Genomic DNA, 17863 nt, shown 5'->3' with positions numbered 1-17863 from the left:
GATAGTTTTGCTTATTAGCTTTGGCCTTCTTGCTCTATACAAAGTGTTCAATGAGAACATTCCAGAACAACACACAATTCTTTTGTATTAATAATTTTTCATACTAAATAAGTTCATAGTTGCTGTGCATGGTAGCATGTGCATATAATCTCAGCACCTGGGAGGCAAAACAAGCAGATAGCAATAATAACACCCTCTCCTATTTAGAAGTATATTTTAATTCCTCCATAATAAGAGGTGCCCCTTTCTCTTTCATCTCCTTCTCTCTCAACTCTTTCCTGCTGAGGGTCACCCTTTGTGCTTAAAGGAACCACTAGCCATAATATTGAAATATGCTACTCATGAACAAAAAGTCCTAAAAAGAAGCTGTGTCTAGTTGTGAACACAAAACTTCTGGAAGGAGCCTGTCTGCAGAGATTGATGGACCGATTGGATCCTTAGGCTTATAAAAAAGCTTCCCCCATCTCCATGGCTCTGCCTCCCTGGTGTGCCCACCGGTGCATTTTGAACTTGCCTTGATTTATAATTTTTTTCTTTGTAAAAGTATAAAAACTTCATGAAACTGCTTCCACACTAGAAGACAGAATTTTGGGATAACCTAAGTCTGTGCTTCCGTGCTATGGTATAGAATAAATGTTTGTGGCCATGGTCTGTAATACACACTCTAGAATAAGCCATGTCTTCTATCCCTTTGAGGTGAGAGCTGTTTCTTTCACTGACATACTTTTAGGACCTACAAGCAAACCAATCTGCTTCTAGGAAATTAAGTAACAGCTCCCTTTTCATAGAAAAGTCTTCAAATGATGTATTCTGCAAGTTTCACAGCACTGCAGTTGTTGTGATATCATAGTGGTTTCTCAATGTTTTGAAAGAAAATAAATATCATCACATGTTTGCTGTAGACACTCAAATCAAGAGTGTTTATATTTCCATACTCTTAACCTGGTCTAGACACGTGAGTCGCTTCCCCCCCCCCACACACACAATATATTATGGTGAAGATGAAGTTGTAAAAGCAAGCCTATGCCTTAGGAGGTATCTTGGTCAATGTTCTATTTCTGCAAAGAGACACCATGACCATGGCAACTCTTAATCCAGGCTTGCTTACAGTTTCAGAGATTTGGTTCATTGTCTTCATGGCACAGGCAGACATTCTATATCCGGATCCACAAGAAGCAGGAAAAAAGAGACAATGGGCCTGGCTTGAGCATTTGAAACCCCAAAGCCTACCCCTAGGTGACACACTTCCTTCAAGGCCACACTTTAATCTTTGCCGAATAGTGCCACTCCTTGATTCAAATATGTGAGCCTATGGGGTCGCTGTAGGAGGGCTTTCAGATTGTGTCTTTCTGCCTCAGGACACTTCACCCACTGAAGCCGCTCTGGTCATATAAAGGATGAGTCATGAGAAGAACCAAGGTGCCACTGTGACACTTAACATTGCTATACACCCCAATGAGGTAAAGATGGCTCCGCAGTTAAGAGCACTAACTGTTCTTCCAGAGGCCCCAAGTCTGGTCCCCCACATGGCATCTCACAGCCCCTGTAACTCAAGTTCCAAGAGAATCCAATGCCCTCTCCTGGCCTCCTTGGGTACTACATGCCTGTATGTGGCGCACATATCTACATTCAGGCAAGTTATGTACACACAAAATTTAAAACAAGCTGGGCAGTGGTGGTGCACACCTTTAATCCCATTACTTGGGAGGCAGAGGCAGGAGGATCTTAGTGAGTTCGAAGTCAGCCTGGTCTACAAAGTGAGTTCCAGGACAGCCAAGACTGTTACACAGAGAAACCCTGTCTTGAAAAAAACATAAAACAAAGCAAAACAAATGAAGATTAAAACAAAAACAGGAAAAAAATCCTGAGATCTAATAGTTGTCAGAGTTCCCTAGGGCTGGTATGCACAGAGTGTCTACACTCGTGTGTGTGTGTGTGTGTGTGTGTGTGTCTGTGTGTGTGTGTGTGTGTGTGTGTTGCAGAAATAGCTAAAAAGGTGGTGAGATCTGTATCAGCTCAGGACCCACAAGACCAAGTTCTCAGCACAAAGATTTATTTGCTCCAGAGAGACAAAGGACAGGGAATAAGAGACAAAGACAGCAGGAGATAGAGGAGGGGGAAGAAGGGAAAGGAACAAAGGAGAGGGGACAGGGGTACTGTTCTTTAGTGGGGGGACAAACGACTGCCTCTGGATAGGACACAGACATGGCACATAGGAAAATTGTGGCTTATAAAGCTAAAAAAGGAAAATCCTGTGCTAGGATGATATGTTTAATTTTAATTGAGTGTGCTAATTAGTTGGGCCAAAGGGGGCTTCTGATAGCTAGATTTCAATGCTTTGATAGCAGGAAATTGGTAGTCAGCCTCAGGAGGAGGAAGTAGCCAAATAAGGGAATAGACCTTGGTGACTAGCTTTAGGAATATAATCTAACAGTTTTCAGCAAGGCAGAGGGGGTGAGGGAGAAGGGCAAGGCCTGCCAGAGCCATGCTTGCCAGGCCCCGGGGCCAACTCGGGTCCTTTCAGGTAGAATGCTTGAGTTCAGTGTATCTTAAACTCCTTCAAAGGAACTGCAGGAAAGAGGGCTCCTATTGTCCCCCAGTAACAGCTATCACATTTGCATGCAAGGACAGCAGATGGAGAGCACCTTGAAGAACACACCCTGGCACGAGTCCCTCTACCGTGGAAGAGGCCCGAGGAAGCCCCTGCACACAGACACTGGAATTGTATGGTATGCATGTGTTTCACCATCATGACATGACATGCTCCAAGTATAGACAATATTTCAGTGTTTTGTTTTTTGAGACAGGGTTTCTCTGCGTAATAGTCCTGGCTGTCCTAGAGCTTGCTTTGCAGATCAGGCTGGCCTGTCTCTGCTTCTCAAGTGCTGGGATTAAAGGTGTTCACTACCATGCCTAGTAATGCCTTACAAAATTGTTCATGTGGAAAACAAAACAAACAAACAAACAAAAAACCCAAGCACACACATTGTGTTAGGGTCCTCTAGAGAAATATAAGCAATAGAATGAACATGTATTAGAGAGGGGATTTATTAGTTTGGCTTGCACAATAGCTGTGGAGTCCAAAAAGGCTGGGTGCCTAATCAGTTCCAATCTGGTGTTGATTTCTGGAGAGTTGCTAGTCTTCAGTCCATGTTGAGAGCTGAAAGAAGCTGGCTTCTGGTATATGGGAAACACACACATACACACACACACACACACACACACCACACACACACAATACAACAGACAAACAAACAAAAAACAAAAACAAACACAAACAAACAAACAAAAACCCAAACCATAGCAGCAGGTTAGCAATTAACAGAGTAGATGCACTCAGCATCAGGGCTGGAGGAGAACTTTGTTCCTTTACTAGGAATTGGTGGTTTCCCTTCCCACCCTTTTGTGTATGGGTGGCTGCTGGGAAGTGCTCTTCTCTCTGGAGGAAGGTCTGCCCTCCTCAGTTAATCCTTCCTAGCTCAGTTGCTAGAGTGCCTGCCTGGCATGCACAATTCCCATCTTTGTGTTCCAATTCCGATCACTGCATAAAACTAGATGTAACAACACATGGTGTGAGCCTAGCATTTAGAGTTGAGGCAGGAGAATCAGAAGTTCAGGGTTATCCTCTGCTACATACACTAACTATACAGCAAATCTGATGTGAGTCTGAGCAACAAGAGACCTTGCCTTAAAAAAAAGAAAAGAAGCAATATTTCGCAAGTGTTCTATGGGATTCTGTTGTCTGCAACTTTCCATATTTAGATTACTGTGTGAAATCAACATAAAGGGGGTCAAACTATATCTCGAGGTTAAGACAGAATATGTTCAAGGTGAATGAACAGAAAGTGAGATGCCAATGGCACTGAGTTCAGCATTGACTGACATTCATTTGAGACTCCTTAGGAATACTAGGAAGGATTTGGACAATCTCAGATTGTCCAGAAGATCAAGCCAATCTCACCCTACTACTCCAGGATAATCCCATACTTTTCTGTGACTTTGTTCCTTCTGAACAGAGAAATAACTAGTGAACCTTGAATTGCCTGTACTTGGGGCTTGGCCTTCACAGATTGGCAAGTTGTTGGCACCACATTTAGAGATGAGCTATGTGTCCCAGCCTGGCAGAGCTGTGAAAGGGATAAAAATAGAAGGAGAAGCTGGGCATTGGTGGCACACACTTTTAATCCAAGCACTCGGGAGGCAGGGGCAGGCAGATCTCTGTGAGTTTGAGGCCAGCCTGATCTACAGGGTTAGTTCCAAGACAGTCAGGACTGTTACACAAAGGAAAAAAGGAGAGAGAGAGAGAGAGAGAGAGAGAGAGAGAGAGAGAGAGAGAGAGAGAGAGAGGAAGGAAGGAAGGAAGGAAGGAAGGAAGGAAGGAAGGAAAGTTTTCCCTGTGTAGCCTTGGCCATATATGCTTTGTTTTATGTATTTATTTATTAGTGACAATGCTGAGGATTGAACCCAGGGTCTTATGAATGCTAGAAAGGCATTCTACCACTTAGCTACATTACTGGTAATGTGGACAATGTAGTGAGATCTTATTTGAATAATAATAATAACAAAACCAACTAAAATGAAGTAATTAGAGTAAGAATGTTTAATTCAGATTTGAAGAATCTTACTTATATTAATTTGGGGAACTATCTTCACATTAGTAATTATATTTCAAAACTAAAAAGGAAAAAATCAAACTGGCAGGGCAGTGGTGGCTCACACCTTTGATCCTAGCACTCAGGAGAGAGGCAAAATCTCTGTGAGTTCAAGGTTAACCTAGTCTACATAGTGAGTTCTAGGACAACCTGAGCTACACAGAGAAAACTTGTCTGGGAGGGGAAAAAAAAAAAAAAAAAAAACCTAACTGTAGAAGTACCTTTATCTTTGGGGAAAAAATGCTGGAACTATACGAAGCTTATAATTAATTTTACTCCTATCATCTAAGCCTAATTGAATTATATAATTAAAAGCTCTGTATTAGTGAACATAATCATTTCCCGTTAAATCCAAATATTTAACATTTCATGAAAATTCCCTGGCACATTTACACAATGATAGAAAGGTAGAAATTCTTAATTATCCCTCCAGCTTTAGAGGAAGTGGTGGTGGAGACGTTAGGAAAAAAACCCAAGTGAATTGTTTAAAAGGAACAAAGCTAAGGAAGGCACTAGCCCATTCAAAAAGTAGAAGATCACTCACAAGAACTTAATCCATATTTGTTACATGAATACCAGCCACTGGAGGACCTTCCACCGAGTATATAAAACTCTCAGTCACTAGAAAGTGAATTTACTCTGCCTTCAGGAAATAATGACTAAACTTCCAGACAATGCTGTTGTTTTAGTTATTTAAACAAACAAACGAGGAATGGACTAGATATGTAGATTAATTTCTACTTAAACCAGGCAAAAATACGAGTATATGGCACTCAATTTGAATATCTTGTTAAGGAAACTAGGGTGGATGTATCAGTTATCTGAGTTTATTAAGAGTTCAGGCCAGTTACAGAAAGACAAAAATGGATATTAGACATAGAGCAATGGCTTATCAGACTACAATCCACACCTCCAGAGAAGTTAGGAAATAAGGAGGACCATAAGAGAGACATACATGGTGCCCCTGTGAAGGGGAAAGGGACAAGAGCCCCTGAACAAGTTGGGAGCATGGGGGGAGGGGGAAGGGAGGTAGGAAAAGAGGAGGGGAGAAGAGGAGGGGGAGGAGAAAGTAAGGAATCAAGAAGATTGAATAGGGAGATGAGTAGGAGAGCAAGAAAAGAGACACATCAATAGAGGGAGCCGTTATAGGTTTAGAGAGAAATCTGGCACTAGGGAATTGTACAGAGATCCACAAGAATGACTCCAACTAGGAATTTAAGCAATAGTGGAGAGGCTACTTTAAATGCCCTTCCCTTATAATAAGATTGATGACTACCTTAAATATCATCCTAGAGCCTTCATCAGTAGCTGATGGAAGCAAAAGCAGAGATCCACAACTAAGCACTGAGCCAAATTCCTGGAATCCAGTTTCAGAGATGAAGGAGTGATGAGCAAAGGGGCCAAGACCATGCTGGGGAAACCCACAGAAACAGCTGACCTAAGCAAGTGGGAGCTCATGGACTCTAGACTGATAGCTGGGGAACCAACATAGGACCAAACCTGGCTCCCTGAATGTAGGTGTCAGCTAGGAGGCCTGGGAAGTCTATGGTGCCTCTGGCAGTGGAACCAGGATGTATCCCTAGTGCATGAATGGACTTCAAGAATCCATTTCCCAGGGAAGGATATACCCTTAGCCTAGAGACATGGAGGAGGGCCTAGGCTACCTTACCCCATATGATGTAACAGATTTTGATAATCCTTCATGGAAGGCCTCACTTTCCCTGGGGAGTGGATGTGGGATAGGGTGGAGGGGTCAGTGGGGGGGGGGCTTGGGAGGATGGGAGTGAGAGGGAATTGTGATTAATATGTAAATAAGATTGTTTCTAATTTAAATAAATGTATTAATAAAAAAAGAGAGAGAGTTCAGGAGTTAAGAAGACTGGCTCCTCGTCTAGAGGTCCTGACTTCAATTCCCAACAACCCCATGGTGGCTCACAACCATCTATAACTGTAGTTCCATAGGATCCAATGTCCTCTTCTTGTATACAGATGTACATACAGACAAAACTCCTATATACACGAAATAAATACATATATTTTTAACTTTTGGTTTTTCTGTGTGGCTCTGGCTGTACCTGGACTCTCTCTACAGATTAGGCTGGCCTTGAACTCAGGGATCCAACTTCCCTAAAGTGTGCATTTGATATCACACCCCACTAAAATAAATATAAGTACAATTGGAAACATAAATAATAGCAGGTTAAAAAAAGAGGCACCTTTTTTTTTCTTGCATAATACAGTGTAAAAACATATAATCCAAGCCTGGAATGGGGATCCACAGTTATCGGAAACTTGCTCTCGCTGTTCTGCAATTCTTAGACCATGACTTTCCCTGCTAAGTATGCTCTCCGAGCACACAAAGCAGCTGTGTAGCTCTACTCACAGCCAAGCTCCCAGCAGCTGCTGTAACGAAAAAAGACAGGAAATAGCCATTCTAATACTTACTGTAACCTTTCTTCCCATCAGCCCTTTTGAAGATCCTGAGAACTTGTATTGGTATCTTTGGCTGTTTGTACAGGAACTTTTCTAGCCTCTACACAACCATTTGTAAAGGCCTTCTGGCTATAAGTATTTACATTTATCATAAACTTGAGGAAATACATTTTAGAAGTTTAACTCCACTTATAGCAAGTTCATGTTTACACAAAAGAAAATAGGAAGAAAGCACTAGCCGTCATTTGGGGACTTGCTGGCCACATTTCAAACATCCCACATGATTCTATTTATGAGTCACGACATAAGCACAAATACTTGAAGAACTTCAGTGTTCTTCTGATGTTTTAGTTTAAAAAAATTCTAAAACAGGTGACAAAGCACTTGGGAAGCAGGGACAAGAGAATCAGGAGCTCAAGGTGATAACCTTGACAATGATGAACTATATAGAGAGTTTGGGGCCAGCCTTGGATACATGAAGCCTTGTTCAAAATGGGGGATTCCAAGCTGGGTATGGAGGTTCACTCCTGTAATTCCAACAGTTGGGAAGCTGAGACAGGAGAACTGTGAGTTCCCATCAAACCTGGCCTAAAAAATGAGACTGTCTTAACCCAACACACACACACACACACACACACACAAAGGAAAAATATTGTTAGCAAATTCTAAACATAGCAGACACGCTCAGCTTTTTGTGTCTAAGCCCTAATTGGATTGTTCAGTAGGGAACAGCACATTCAGAAGATCACACAGAATAACATCCAGACCTGGAAGCTTTGTGCTTAAAGTGCTGTATTAAGACAGGAATAATAGGGGTATAACCATAGAGTTAGCATAGGTCCCGTAGTTTAAAGACATCTAAAAAACAAATCTCAAGCAGGTATCATGTAAGAAGATGTTGTAGGAATGATTCTTTTTAAATTTTTTGCATATTGACTATCTGAATGGGGCTCATCTTTAGAAGTGAGGGCACCTGTCTGGAGAGCAGTGAGGTTTTTAGAGTGAGATGCAGAGGACACTGGGAGTACACAGGACAGTCTTGCTGTCTGTGAATCATTATCTCCTTAAACCCCATACTCCAATCCCAAACCGTGGCAAAGAACAAAGAGCAAATACAGGACTTTTTTTTTGTTTTTGTTTTTGGAGACAGTGTTTGTTTGTGTAGCCCTCGTTGTTCTGGAACTAGTGCTGTAGACCCAGCTGGCCTTGAACTCACAGAGATTGCATGCCTCTGCCCCCTGAGTGCTGGGATTAAAGGCGTGTGTCACTACTGCCTGGCCTCATACAGGATCTTATGTGTAAATATGCACAGAGGATTTCTTGCAATTGCTTTTGAAGCGATGCTGGACTGGGGTTGAAAAGACCTCCATCCAAATGGTTATGCTGCATATCTTTCAGTGAGAATTTAAAAATCAAAATAATTAACCCTATTAAACATATACATGACACCACAAAGAATTATTTGTTATTAGATGAATGTATGTTGTCACTGAGGTGCTTTTCTGTTGGTGGAGACAGGGATTTCCTCCTCTCATCTTCTTTGAGACAAGTTCTCACATGTAGACCTGGTAAGCCTGGAATTTGATACACAGACTAAATCCTTCTGCCTGTCTTCCTAGTGCTAGGATTAAATGCCATCACACCGAGCCCATCTGCAAAATTCATTAGCACTTTATGTACAACACAGGAAGACCCTAGCCAAACTTTAAAAAAAATATTTTATGTGTATGGATATTTTGTCTGCATATATATATGTGCACCACGTGCACGTCTGGTGCACACAGAGGCCTGCAGAGGAATTGGAACTGGAGTTACAGATATTTGTAAGCCAACATGTGGGTTCTGTACCACTCGACAAAGAGCCGCAGGTACTCTTAAGCACTGAGCCTTCCCTCCAGTACCCTGGCTCTGAGCAAACTTTACACTTTAGTCACTCACTGATTTTTATTGATTAGGTAGTAGGAACAACTAGATATGTAAAGAATTTTACAAGATTTCTGTCCAGGAGGAACACTAAGTTCATTGTTGTCCCCAGCAACTGAACCTCAAGGGCTCTTCTTTCCATGGCCCACCTTTCTTTATCCAGCTCTAAAATCATGTCTACCTGAGCTCCCTAAACCGATTACCAGTTTTGCAAAAACCTCTTTCCTCCAAGCAGGAATTCAAGAAGGAGGCTCGAAATCTTCTGGGTGGATTTGGAAGGCTCATCATCTAACCTGTGTCTTACCAATCAACCCCTTGGTCAGCCAGTGAGATCCAGGTCCACATACCGCATCTGGGAGGGGCTGTGCTAGCTAGCCTGGGAGTTTATAATTAAGTTCAGTTCAGTGTGTGTGTGTGTGTGGGGAGGATGGAGGGGGAGGGAAATCGCATATAATTACAAAGTTCTATTGCGGAGTGCGGGCCGGGCTAACAGGCAGAGGTAAGAGAAGAGGAAAACGCTTTCCGCATTCTTAAACAAAAGTCGCACAGAAGTTCCAGGAGGAACCAGGGAACGAGGTGTGCCGGGGCCTCTTTCGTTTCACTGTCGCCATCCTCAGGTTTGCTGGGTTGCGGAGGCCCAGGTGGAGGCGTGCGGCCACTGTCCCCTGGTCCTTTGGGTCTGGGCCGCAGTCCCGGGGCGGGTTCCGAGGACCCGCTGCCAGCGCGCACGGAAGTGCGCTCGGCCTTCTCCGGTGGGAGGCCACCGTGAGCGCGACTTCCTTTTTCGGCGGCCGGGCCGGGCCTCCCTGGCTCCTCCTTCCCTCCCTCTTCCCCCAGCCCGAGCAGCCGGGCCCGAGGTCCGGCTCTCGCCTCGCCAGTACTCAGCGCCAGCCGCCGCGCTTGCGAACGACCTAGCCGGAGTCCCGCGCCGCGCGCCGCGCCCCCTGGGTGGCCGCCCAGCTCAGCCTCTCGCCTCCCTACCGCCCGGTCGCCCTTGGCCGCAAGCGCGCAGCACAGCACAACAGTTCGGACGCTCGCAAGCAGCGGGTCGCCGGCACCGGGCATCGGGACAGACACTGTAGCCTTTGGGCTCCGCGCCCCGGCGATGGCTGCTCCCGGGTGGCTGCGGCTGTGCCCTCGCCCCCGTGGCCTCCTGCTGCTGCTGCTGCCCGGCCTTCTGTTGCCCCTCTCCGGAGCCTTCAATCTGGACGTCGAAAGCCCTGCCGAGTACGCCGGCCCTGAGGGAAGTTACTTCGGATTCGCCGTGGACTTCTTCGCGCCCAGCACGTCCTCGTAAGTGGCCGCGCTTGTGTCCATAGGCGCCCCCTCCCCCACCGCGCGCCCCCACCCAGCCTATCCGCACCCTTTCGTTGGCTCCACCAAACCGGCCTACCCCCTCCATCCCGCGGCTGGCTCAGGTCTTGCAGAGATGAAACATTTGTGGGGATGACCTAGCTTGACACTCACCATCCACTTTAGCCGTGTCCCCCAACTTCTTCTGATTGGCTGGGGACACGGGGTTGGGGGGAGAGCTTTGAATGAGCTCTGTTAAACATCCAGGAAAAGTGGGGAATCAGTACAGGCTGCTTCCACAGACTTTTGGCTTCTCTGTCATTCTGTGACTTGCCCCAGAACTTCATTTTCTCACGTCCCAGTTAGCCTCTTTCTAGTCTGTTTCGCTCTCCGAAACCAGCCCTTCAGACTCCCCCCCCCCCTTAGTCTCCTTTTCACTCCTTTTCTAGACACTTCGCTGACTAAAGTGATCACATTGTTGCCTTAAATTTCAAAGGACTGTGAGACCTTTGCGTATTTGAGGTCCACCAGATGAATGGAATGTGTCATCTGTTCCTTTTCTAGTCGACTATTTAGGTCACTGTTCAGAAAGAACCCGGGTGTTTGCTGAGTTTTCACTCGCTGCAGGTCACTTCAATATTGAATTCAGCAGTTCGTGTAGGCTTTCAAATTACCCTCGTCTTGTGTTGCAATGTACCTGGGGATTTGCAGCATATATTGTCATTTTTAGATTAAAAGTTGTCTTTGACTCAATGCTGGGCTGGCATCATTCTTACTCCTGCATGTTAGTGTTAGAAACACAGATTTAATGGATGCTTTATTATGTTTGGCACATCATTTTTGAAAGGAACTGTTCCTATTGTTATTTCTCAGTGTTCACAAGTGGATATATATATTTGGCAAGATGTTTGTTTTGGGGAGAGACACTACACAATTTTTATGGTCAGTACTTAGGTAGGACCATTTTCCTGATAATGCTTAATTTGAAGGTGGTCTAAATATCCGTCTGTGATTTATTAGGACTGTCTTCAGGATTTATTGTCATAATATTCCTGAATACTGAGTGTTCCTGAGTAACACTGGTACCAGTCTTTAAAGAAACACATACCTTAGGTGAAGTTAGCAAAAAGTAGGCAACATATACCTCATGACTTTATTCACAACCACAGTGCCTTCACTGAGACCTGAGCTCACATTTTCCAGAAAGGTAGAAGCACCAACTGCAGGCCACATTAACCCCTTCATCTTGATGTGATTCATCTCTTTTGGGGGTGTAGTAGAGCTTAGGATCCGCCCCAAGGGCTCAGGCTACTGATTCTGTGCTGTACCTCTGAGCTATATCCACACACCTTCCTTCTTTTCTAGGTATTTTTAAGTGTTTGCTTTTCACATCATGGGCATTCTAGTGGCTCCCAGGGTGCATCGTTTGATTTAATTGTACAGAAATTCTGACTGAAGATACAGTCTCTGCCTTACATCACATCAGGCATCACTGTTTAAATAATTCAGAGTTGATGGGATATTGTATAAATGCTCTTAATTATTTTATTGTTATTAATGTTGTTGTTTGATTCTGTACTCAATGGCAAAATTTTGGTATCCAAGGTACATGACAGGCTGGTAACGCTTTTAAATGCTTTTGCCTTGGAAAACAGCAGTATTGAACTGTTAGTGATATTTGCTATTGCTGATTGCAGGGAATGTGACTAGTCTTTGGAAAACCATGTTGCCAAAGGATATGCTATTATCTCATGCATGCATTATCTCATGCATGGATCTTAATAGCAATATGTTGTGGACTTGAGGGATTCCATATTGTATTTTGAAATAGTCAGCAGCAACTTTGGTACCAAGAGACCAGAGCTCTCTGTCTAGCCTGAATTAAAAAGTAGAAAGCAACTTTGAGGTGTCCCCTCCAAATACATCCAAACAAAAATTTATACTTATTACACTTATTGACTTTTTCAGATTAAATGAAGAATATTACAGAATTATGCTTAATCTTAAAACAAAACAACAAAAATCAAACAAAATGAAAGGCAGTGGTGGTGTACACTTTAAATCCCAGCACTCTGGAGGCAGAAGCAAGTTGATCTTTGAGTTTGAGGCCAGCCTGGTCTACATAGCAAGTTCTAGAACAGCAAGGGCAACACAGAGAAACCCTGTCTCAAAAAAAAAAAAAAAAAAAAAAAAAAAAAAGAAAAGAAAAGAAAACCCAAGCAAACAAAATTATGGTTAATCTTGTTAAAGGCACACCTAAATTTAACAAGCAGTGGAGACCACAGAACTGTATTATCAGTTGCATAGACTGTTATTTTGTGTTATCATAAACTTTTAAAGAAAAAGTATATAATCAAGTGTTTGTTAATGAAAGAGCCCCCCCCCCTTGTGAAAAGTATTAGATTAGGGAGGAGAGCAGCAGATTATGTTTATTTATGATTATTTCTGTTTCAAGGACCTAAATACCGAAGAATGGTTTAACTTCTCATTTTCCTTATTATAGAAGATTATGATTGAACTATTTTCATATTGTTGTGGGAATGAATGCATCAATACATATCTATCTATCTACCTATTTATTTACTTATTATTATTATTATTGTTATTATTTTGGTTTCTCTGTGTAGTTCTGGCTGTCCTGGAACTCGTTTTGGAGACCAAGCTGGCCTCAAACTCACTGAGATCTATCTGACCTCGGCCCCTTAAAGGCGTGAGCCACCACTGCCCTGCCTCATTGATATCTATTTTTAAAAAAAATACTAAAGCAAAACTGCTGGGCATTGTGGTGTACCTGAATCTTAGCGCCCGAGAGGTAGAGGCTGGAAGATTAGGAGTTCAAGGCATACCTCATCTATGTACTGAGTTCCAGGCCTGCCCAGGTGACTTGCTTCCTGTCTCAAAACACAGAGAAACTCTAGTTTCAAGTTGTTTTCTCCTTTAGAAACAACATTATAATAGCTTGCAGGTCATTTAGCCTAGATTAGCCCACGTTAACTCATTTTGTCTAAAAATGAATTCTATTTGCATCAAGAGATGTCAGTTGCACCTCCGTTTCTATTAATGGAACCCACTTTTTCTCTGTTGCCCTGGAGATCATTTCATATTCCTCCCTCTCTCTTTCTATTTTACTTTGTCTCATACTACACTCCTCGAGATTAGTCACTGCTTAGTCATTGGGCAAAGAGTTTCTGACCTCTTCCTTGTTAATGCTTCCCTTGCTCCTATCTCTGCTCTCTGCTTCTGTTTCCTACTTGAGCCTGGGTCTGGGCAGCCAAGAGTATCGTTAATCACTCTGTCATTTGGCTACTAGACCTGCAACAGGCCTTATAAGTTTCAACTGGTTTTATATTTCCGAAACATTGTTTTTTGATCTTGATATTCTGTTGCTAAATTCTCTCAGCAGTAGTTCCATTGGCCGAGAAAAGCCAAACCTAGATTAAGGCCTTCAGTGGTTACTGCTTTTTAAAAATTTCACTGTTGTCGTCTTTGTCAAAATATCTTAGAAAATGACTAAATGTGCTGGCACCTGAAATCCCAGCACGCAGGAGCCTGAGGAAGGAGAGGATTTTCACACATTTGAAGCCAGCTTAGGCTATATATTGAGTTCTAGGCTGGCTGACTGGCTACAGAATGAGACCTGTTTTCACCCCCCTCAGCCCCAGAAAAAAAGACTTCAGCATATTTTCATAAACTTGAATGTGACTGTTACTGTGTTGGTTAATTTTTCCCATCATAAATAATACATATGCATATACTATAGTGTTTATTATGTGGAAAGCACCTCCTACATCTGTTACTTCTGATTAAGACCATAGATTTATTGGGCAGATGTGGTGTATGCCTTAATTCCCAGCACTTGAAAAGCAGAGGCAGGCATATTTCTGTGAGTTCCAGGGGGAAATGTATGAAATTTGGTAGTTACTTCTTCCATTTTACTTTGTTTGTAGAGCAAATCTGAAACCTGAATTATACCTCAACTGTTTTATACACATTTCTTTTTATATACACACATAGTCTTTTTTTTCAGGAGTTCCTTTTGGTGTGGACTCATTGGTAATTCTGGAGTCAGCTACATATATGAAACATGCTTTATCTTGATAAGGTCGGTGCTGAAAGCAGCCAAATAACTTAGCTCATTTGGAAAGTTTGAAAATGTACTTGTCATTGCTTGGCCAGCTGCCCTGCTTGGTAGCCGGACTCCCATTATGTGAAGCAACTACCCTTCCTGTACTGCCCTGGGTAGGAAGTGCATCTGAAGGGCACCCTCTCCAGACTGTCTGGTGCTTTTCTCATCTTTCTCTGTTTTCCTTCACATAGCTTGTCTTCCACCCTTTACTCCTTTCCCCCCTTTTCCCTTCACCCTTCTTTTTTTGCTGCTTCTCAGTATCCTCCCACGTCTTGGCACCATATGAATAGCACACTCACTTCTGGAGTCCCAAGGAGTCATTGATGGGAGTAAGTCCAATTATCTCAAAGCATCAGTGAAGCTGTGGCTCTTGATAATGTTCTTCTTGGGCATGTGTTTTGGAGTGAGATGGAGTCTGTGAGGAGAAAGTTAAAGGCATGTGGATCTTATGTTGCTTAGCTTCCAAATCTACATGTCCTCCTATGAGGTCTTATCACTCCACGCCAACAGGCTCCCCACCTGTTCACTCTGCCGAGAAATGCTGTGAGCCAGCTTTCCCTCTTCAGAGTCAATTACTTGAGCAAAGAAAAGCTCCTTTGAAAGCAGATTTTAATTTTCACTTGCTATTTCATTAGGAAATAGCTTATTAATTACCTCAACCGCTGTTTGGAATGTTAATGGCACTATCTTGTATTATTCTTAAGCTTCAAACATTTTAAGTTTCCACTTATCTACCAACCACCTCAGAAGTCATTTCTTTTAAGTAGTGACAGAACATAGTACCTCTGTCACAGAGAACGGAGAACAGAGATTTCAAGTGACTCCTCAAGTGACCCCTCAGCTGGCTAGCCATGCTTGTGAGGCGTCCCCTCCTGTTTGTACTGGGCGGTGTTGCTTGTCACAGTGCAAACACTTTCTGTCCTGTTACTCTCTTACTTGTGTGAAACTGTTGTAGCAATTAGCAGACAGCTTTAGTGGACTTTTTAAGTGATATTACTTATTGATAGGTTTTTGTAGCATAAGTAACTATATATGTATATATGTATATATGTGTGTGTGTGTATATACATATACATATATATATATGTATATATATATATATATCCATCCTTTTTAAGATTCATTTTCTCCAAACCTCTGCTTTTCTTTTTCAAATATGCAAGTATCAGTATCACTTAAATATTAAGTGGTTTTGCACACCTTTAATCCCAGCACTTAGGAGGCAGAGGCAGATGAATCTCTGAGTTTGATGCCAGCCTGCGTGGTGATGTTGTATTTATGATCTAACAAACGAAGCTTGCCTGAAGATCAGAATGCAAAGTCAACCACACAATATGTTAGCCATAGAGGCCAGGCAGTGGTGGTACACATCTTTAATTCCAGCACTTGGGAGACAGAGGCAGATGGATCTTTGTTAGTTCAAGGCCACCCTGAGCTACATGAAATTGATCCAGTCTAAAAGAGAAGCAGAGCTCACACAAAGGTGACCTCAGCAGTTGGGATCCCATGCATTTAGTCCCAGCAACGGAGAGGAATATAAGGCGGGAGGAGACAGGAATACATTGCAGTCTCTGAGTGAGCAGCAGTGCAGTGACGAGCTGTGTGGGGTTCAGTGGCTCACCTCTTCATCCTGAGCATTGGTGGAGGTAAGAACTCTCTAGTGGCTGGCTGCTTTGCTTATCTGATCTTAAGCTTTAACCCCAATATCTGTCACAGGGTTTTTATTGTTTCTGCTACAAGCCTGGTCAACAGAGTGAGTTCCAGGACAGTCAGGGCTACAGGGCTACAACAGAAAAGAAACACTGTCTTAACCCTCCCCCCAAAAACCCTCCAAAACAATAAACACCCCTCAAAGAAAAAATTTACATACAAAAAACAACAAACAAACAAACAAAAAAAAAACCCAAGGGGAAAAAAAAACTTTGTATCTTAAAAGTAACTTATTACTTTGATAAAGAAACTTTTATATTCTAAACTTTGTGTTCTATGTATTTATTTTTTTTGTGTATGTATGTAAGTGTGTGTACACTCTGCCACCATGGTGCACATATAGAGGTCAGAGGATAACTTCTGAGTGTCCTGCCCTTCCATGTGGTTCCTGGAAATCCAACTCATGCTGTCAGGATTGGCAGCAATTTTCTCTACTGGCCAACCATTAATCCTCACAGCATCACATGTTCCATTGTATTATTCTCCCGTTTGTATGCATTTCACCAGTGGGCAAGACTGCACATGACAAGATGTTCAGGGAAACGGGTTGAACAGCAACATTAGCTCTTCTAATTGCCACCCTTTCATGCCTGTAATATGCAGACAGCCCAGTGAAAGCAACAGCCCGGGCTTGGGGCTCCTTGCAGGCATGCACACTGTATGCTGCCAATAGTGACATTTTTATTCAGTGCCCTCTCCTACTGTGCCCTTCTGCTTTTGCCAAAGGCCATCCCCTAATGACTAGTGAGTTGCCAAGTCAAGAAAATATCTGACATACACAATTAAATAGAATTGTTACATGAGGAAATTCTTTAAAGGATAGCCTAAATAATTGGATGATTGGGAAAGTATGGTTTCTGTGGCCCAAGAGTTGGAGTACATTCAAAATGACTTACTGTTATGCTCTTAGTGTAAGACAGAGACCTTTCGCGCTAATGAATGTGTTGTTACCTGCTCAGGCAGAAGCCTGAATTAGAGCCCTACATTCAAATAAGCACTTTCTCATAAGTAATGAATAGTTTTGAACAAAAAAAAAAAAATATATATATATATATATATATATATATATATATATATATATATAGAAGGCCCCAAAAAGAAATGTGCAAATGACAATCTAGAAGTGAGTTGCTGTGGATGTCAAGGCAAATCTGGGCACCAGCTCTTCTGACTTGGAACCTGGTGTGGGTCACACACTAAAGAACCTTAGGAACTCTACAGGAAGGACCCAAGTCGTCTTCAGGATGCAGATACTGAAAAGGGGCACATAGATGGTCTCCAAAAACCAGACGACCAGCCATTTTGTGACTCAGCCTTTTCCCTCCTTTGGTCCCAAAGCTTTCATCTCAGCCTTAATGTAGTCAGAGAGAAGGGCAGAGCAAGGAAATATGAACACTGTCACCACATAAGCCTGAAGGGGTAGGGGAAGAAGCATGATCTAGACTTGACACATGGAAGGAACAACTGGGTTCCCGTGGCTCGATTAAGAAGCTGGGAGATCACATTTCAACTCCAAAATCAAAGCACAAAGAGTGATCTTAAGTGGGATGAGGCCATACACTCTCAAGTTCCCTCCCATGGATGTACTTCCTTCAACAAGGCTACATCTATCAAGGTTTCCATAACTCATCCAAGTCATACCACCAGTTGTGGTCCAAGTATTAAGATCCGTGAGGCTATGAGAGGCATTCTCCTTCAAACTTCAGTTTCCTCTCACCTGAGCTCT

The 17863-nt window shown here is 42.8% G+C and overlaps 1 protein-coding gene across 2 annotated transcripts in view; it reads left to right on the top strand.

Annotated features, from left to right (window-relative positions):
* The first annotated feature begins 10034 nt into the window (after window positions 1-10034).
* The window catches only part of Itgav (integrin subunit alpha V), a 76854-nt gene continuing 69025 nt past the window's right edge, over window positions 10035-17863 (top strand). For both annotated transcript variants that reach the window (XM_051184366.1, XM_051184365.1), the window contains exon 1: window positions 10035-10301. In XM_051184366.1, coding sequence (XP_051040323.1) covers window positions 10114-10301 — 188 coding nt within the window. In that variant the 5' untranslated portion in view covers window positions 10035-10113. The remainder of the gene's footprint in view (window positions 10302-17863) is intronic.

The sequence above is a fragment of the Phodopus roborovskii genome, unplaced genomic scaffold (assembly GCF_943737965.1).
Source record: "Phodopus roborovskii unplaced genomic scaffold, PHOROB, whole genome shotgun sequence".
NCBI classification, from domain to species: Eukaryota; Metazoa; Chordata; class Mammalia; order Rodentia; family Cricetidae; genus Phodopus; species Phodopus roborovskii.
This window is presented reverse-complemented; position numbering and strand designations above follow the sequence as displayed.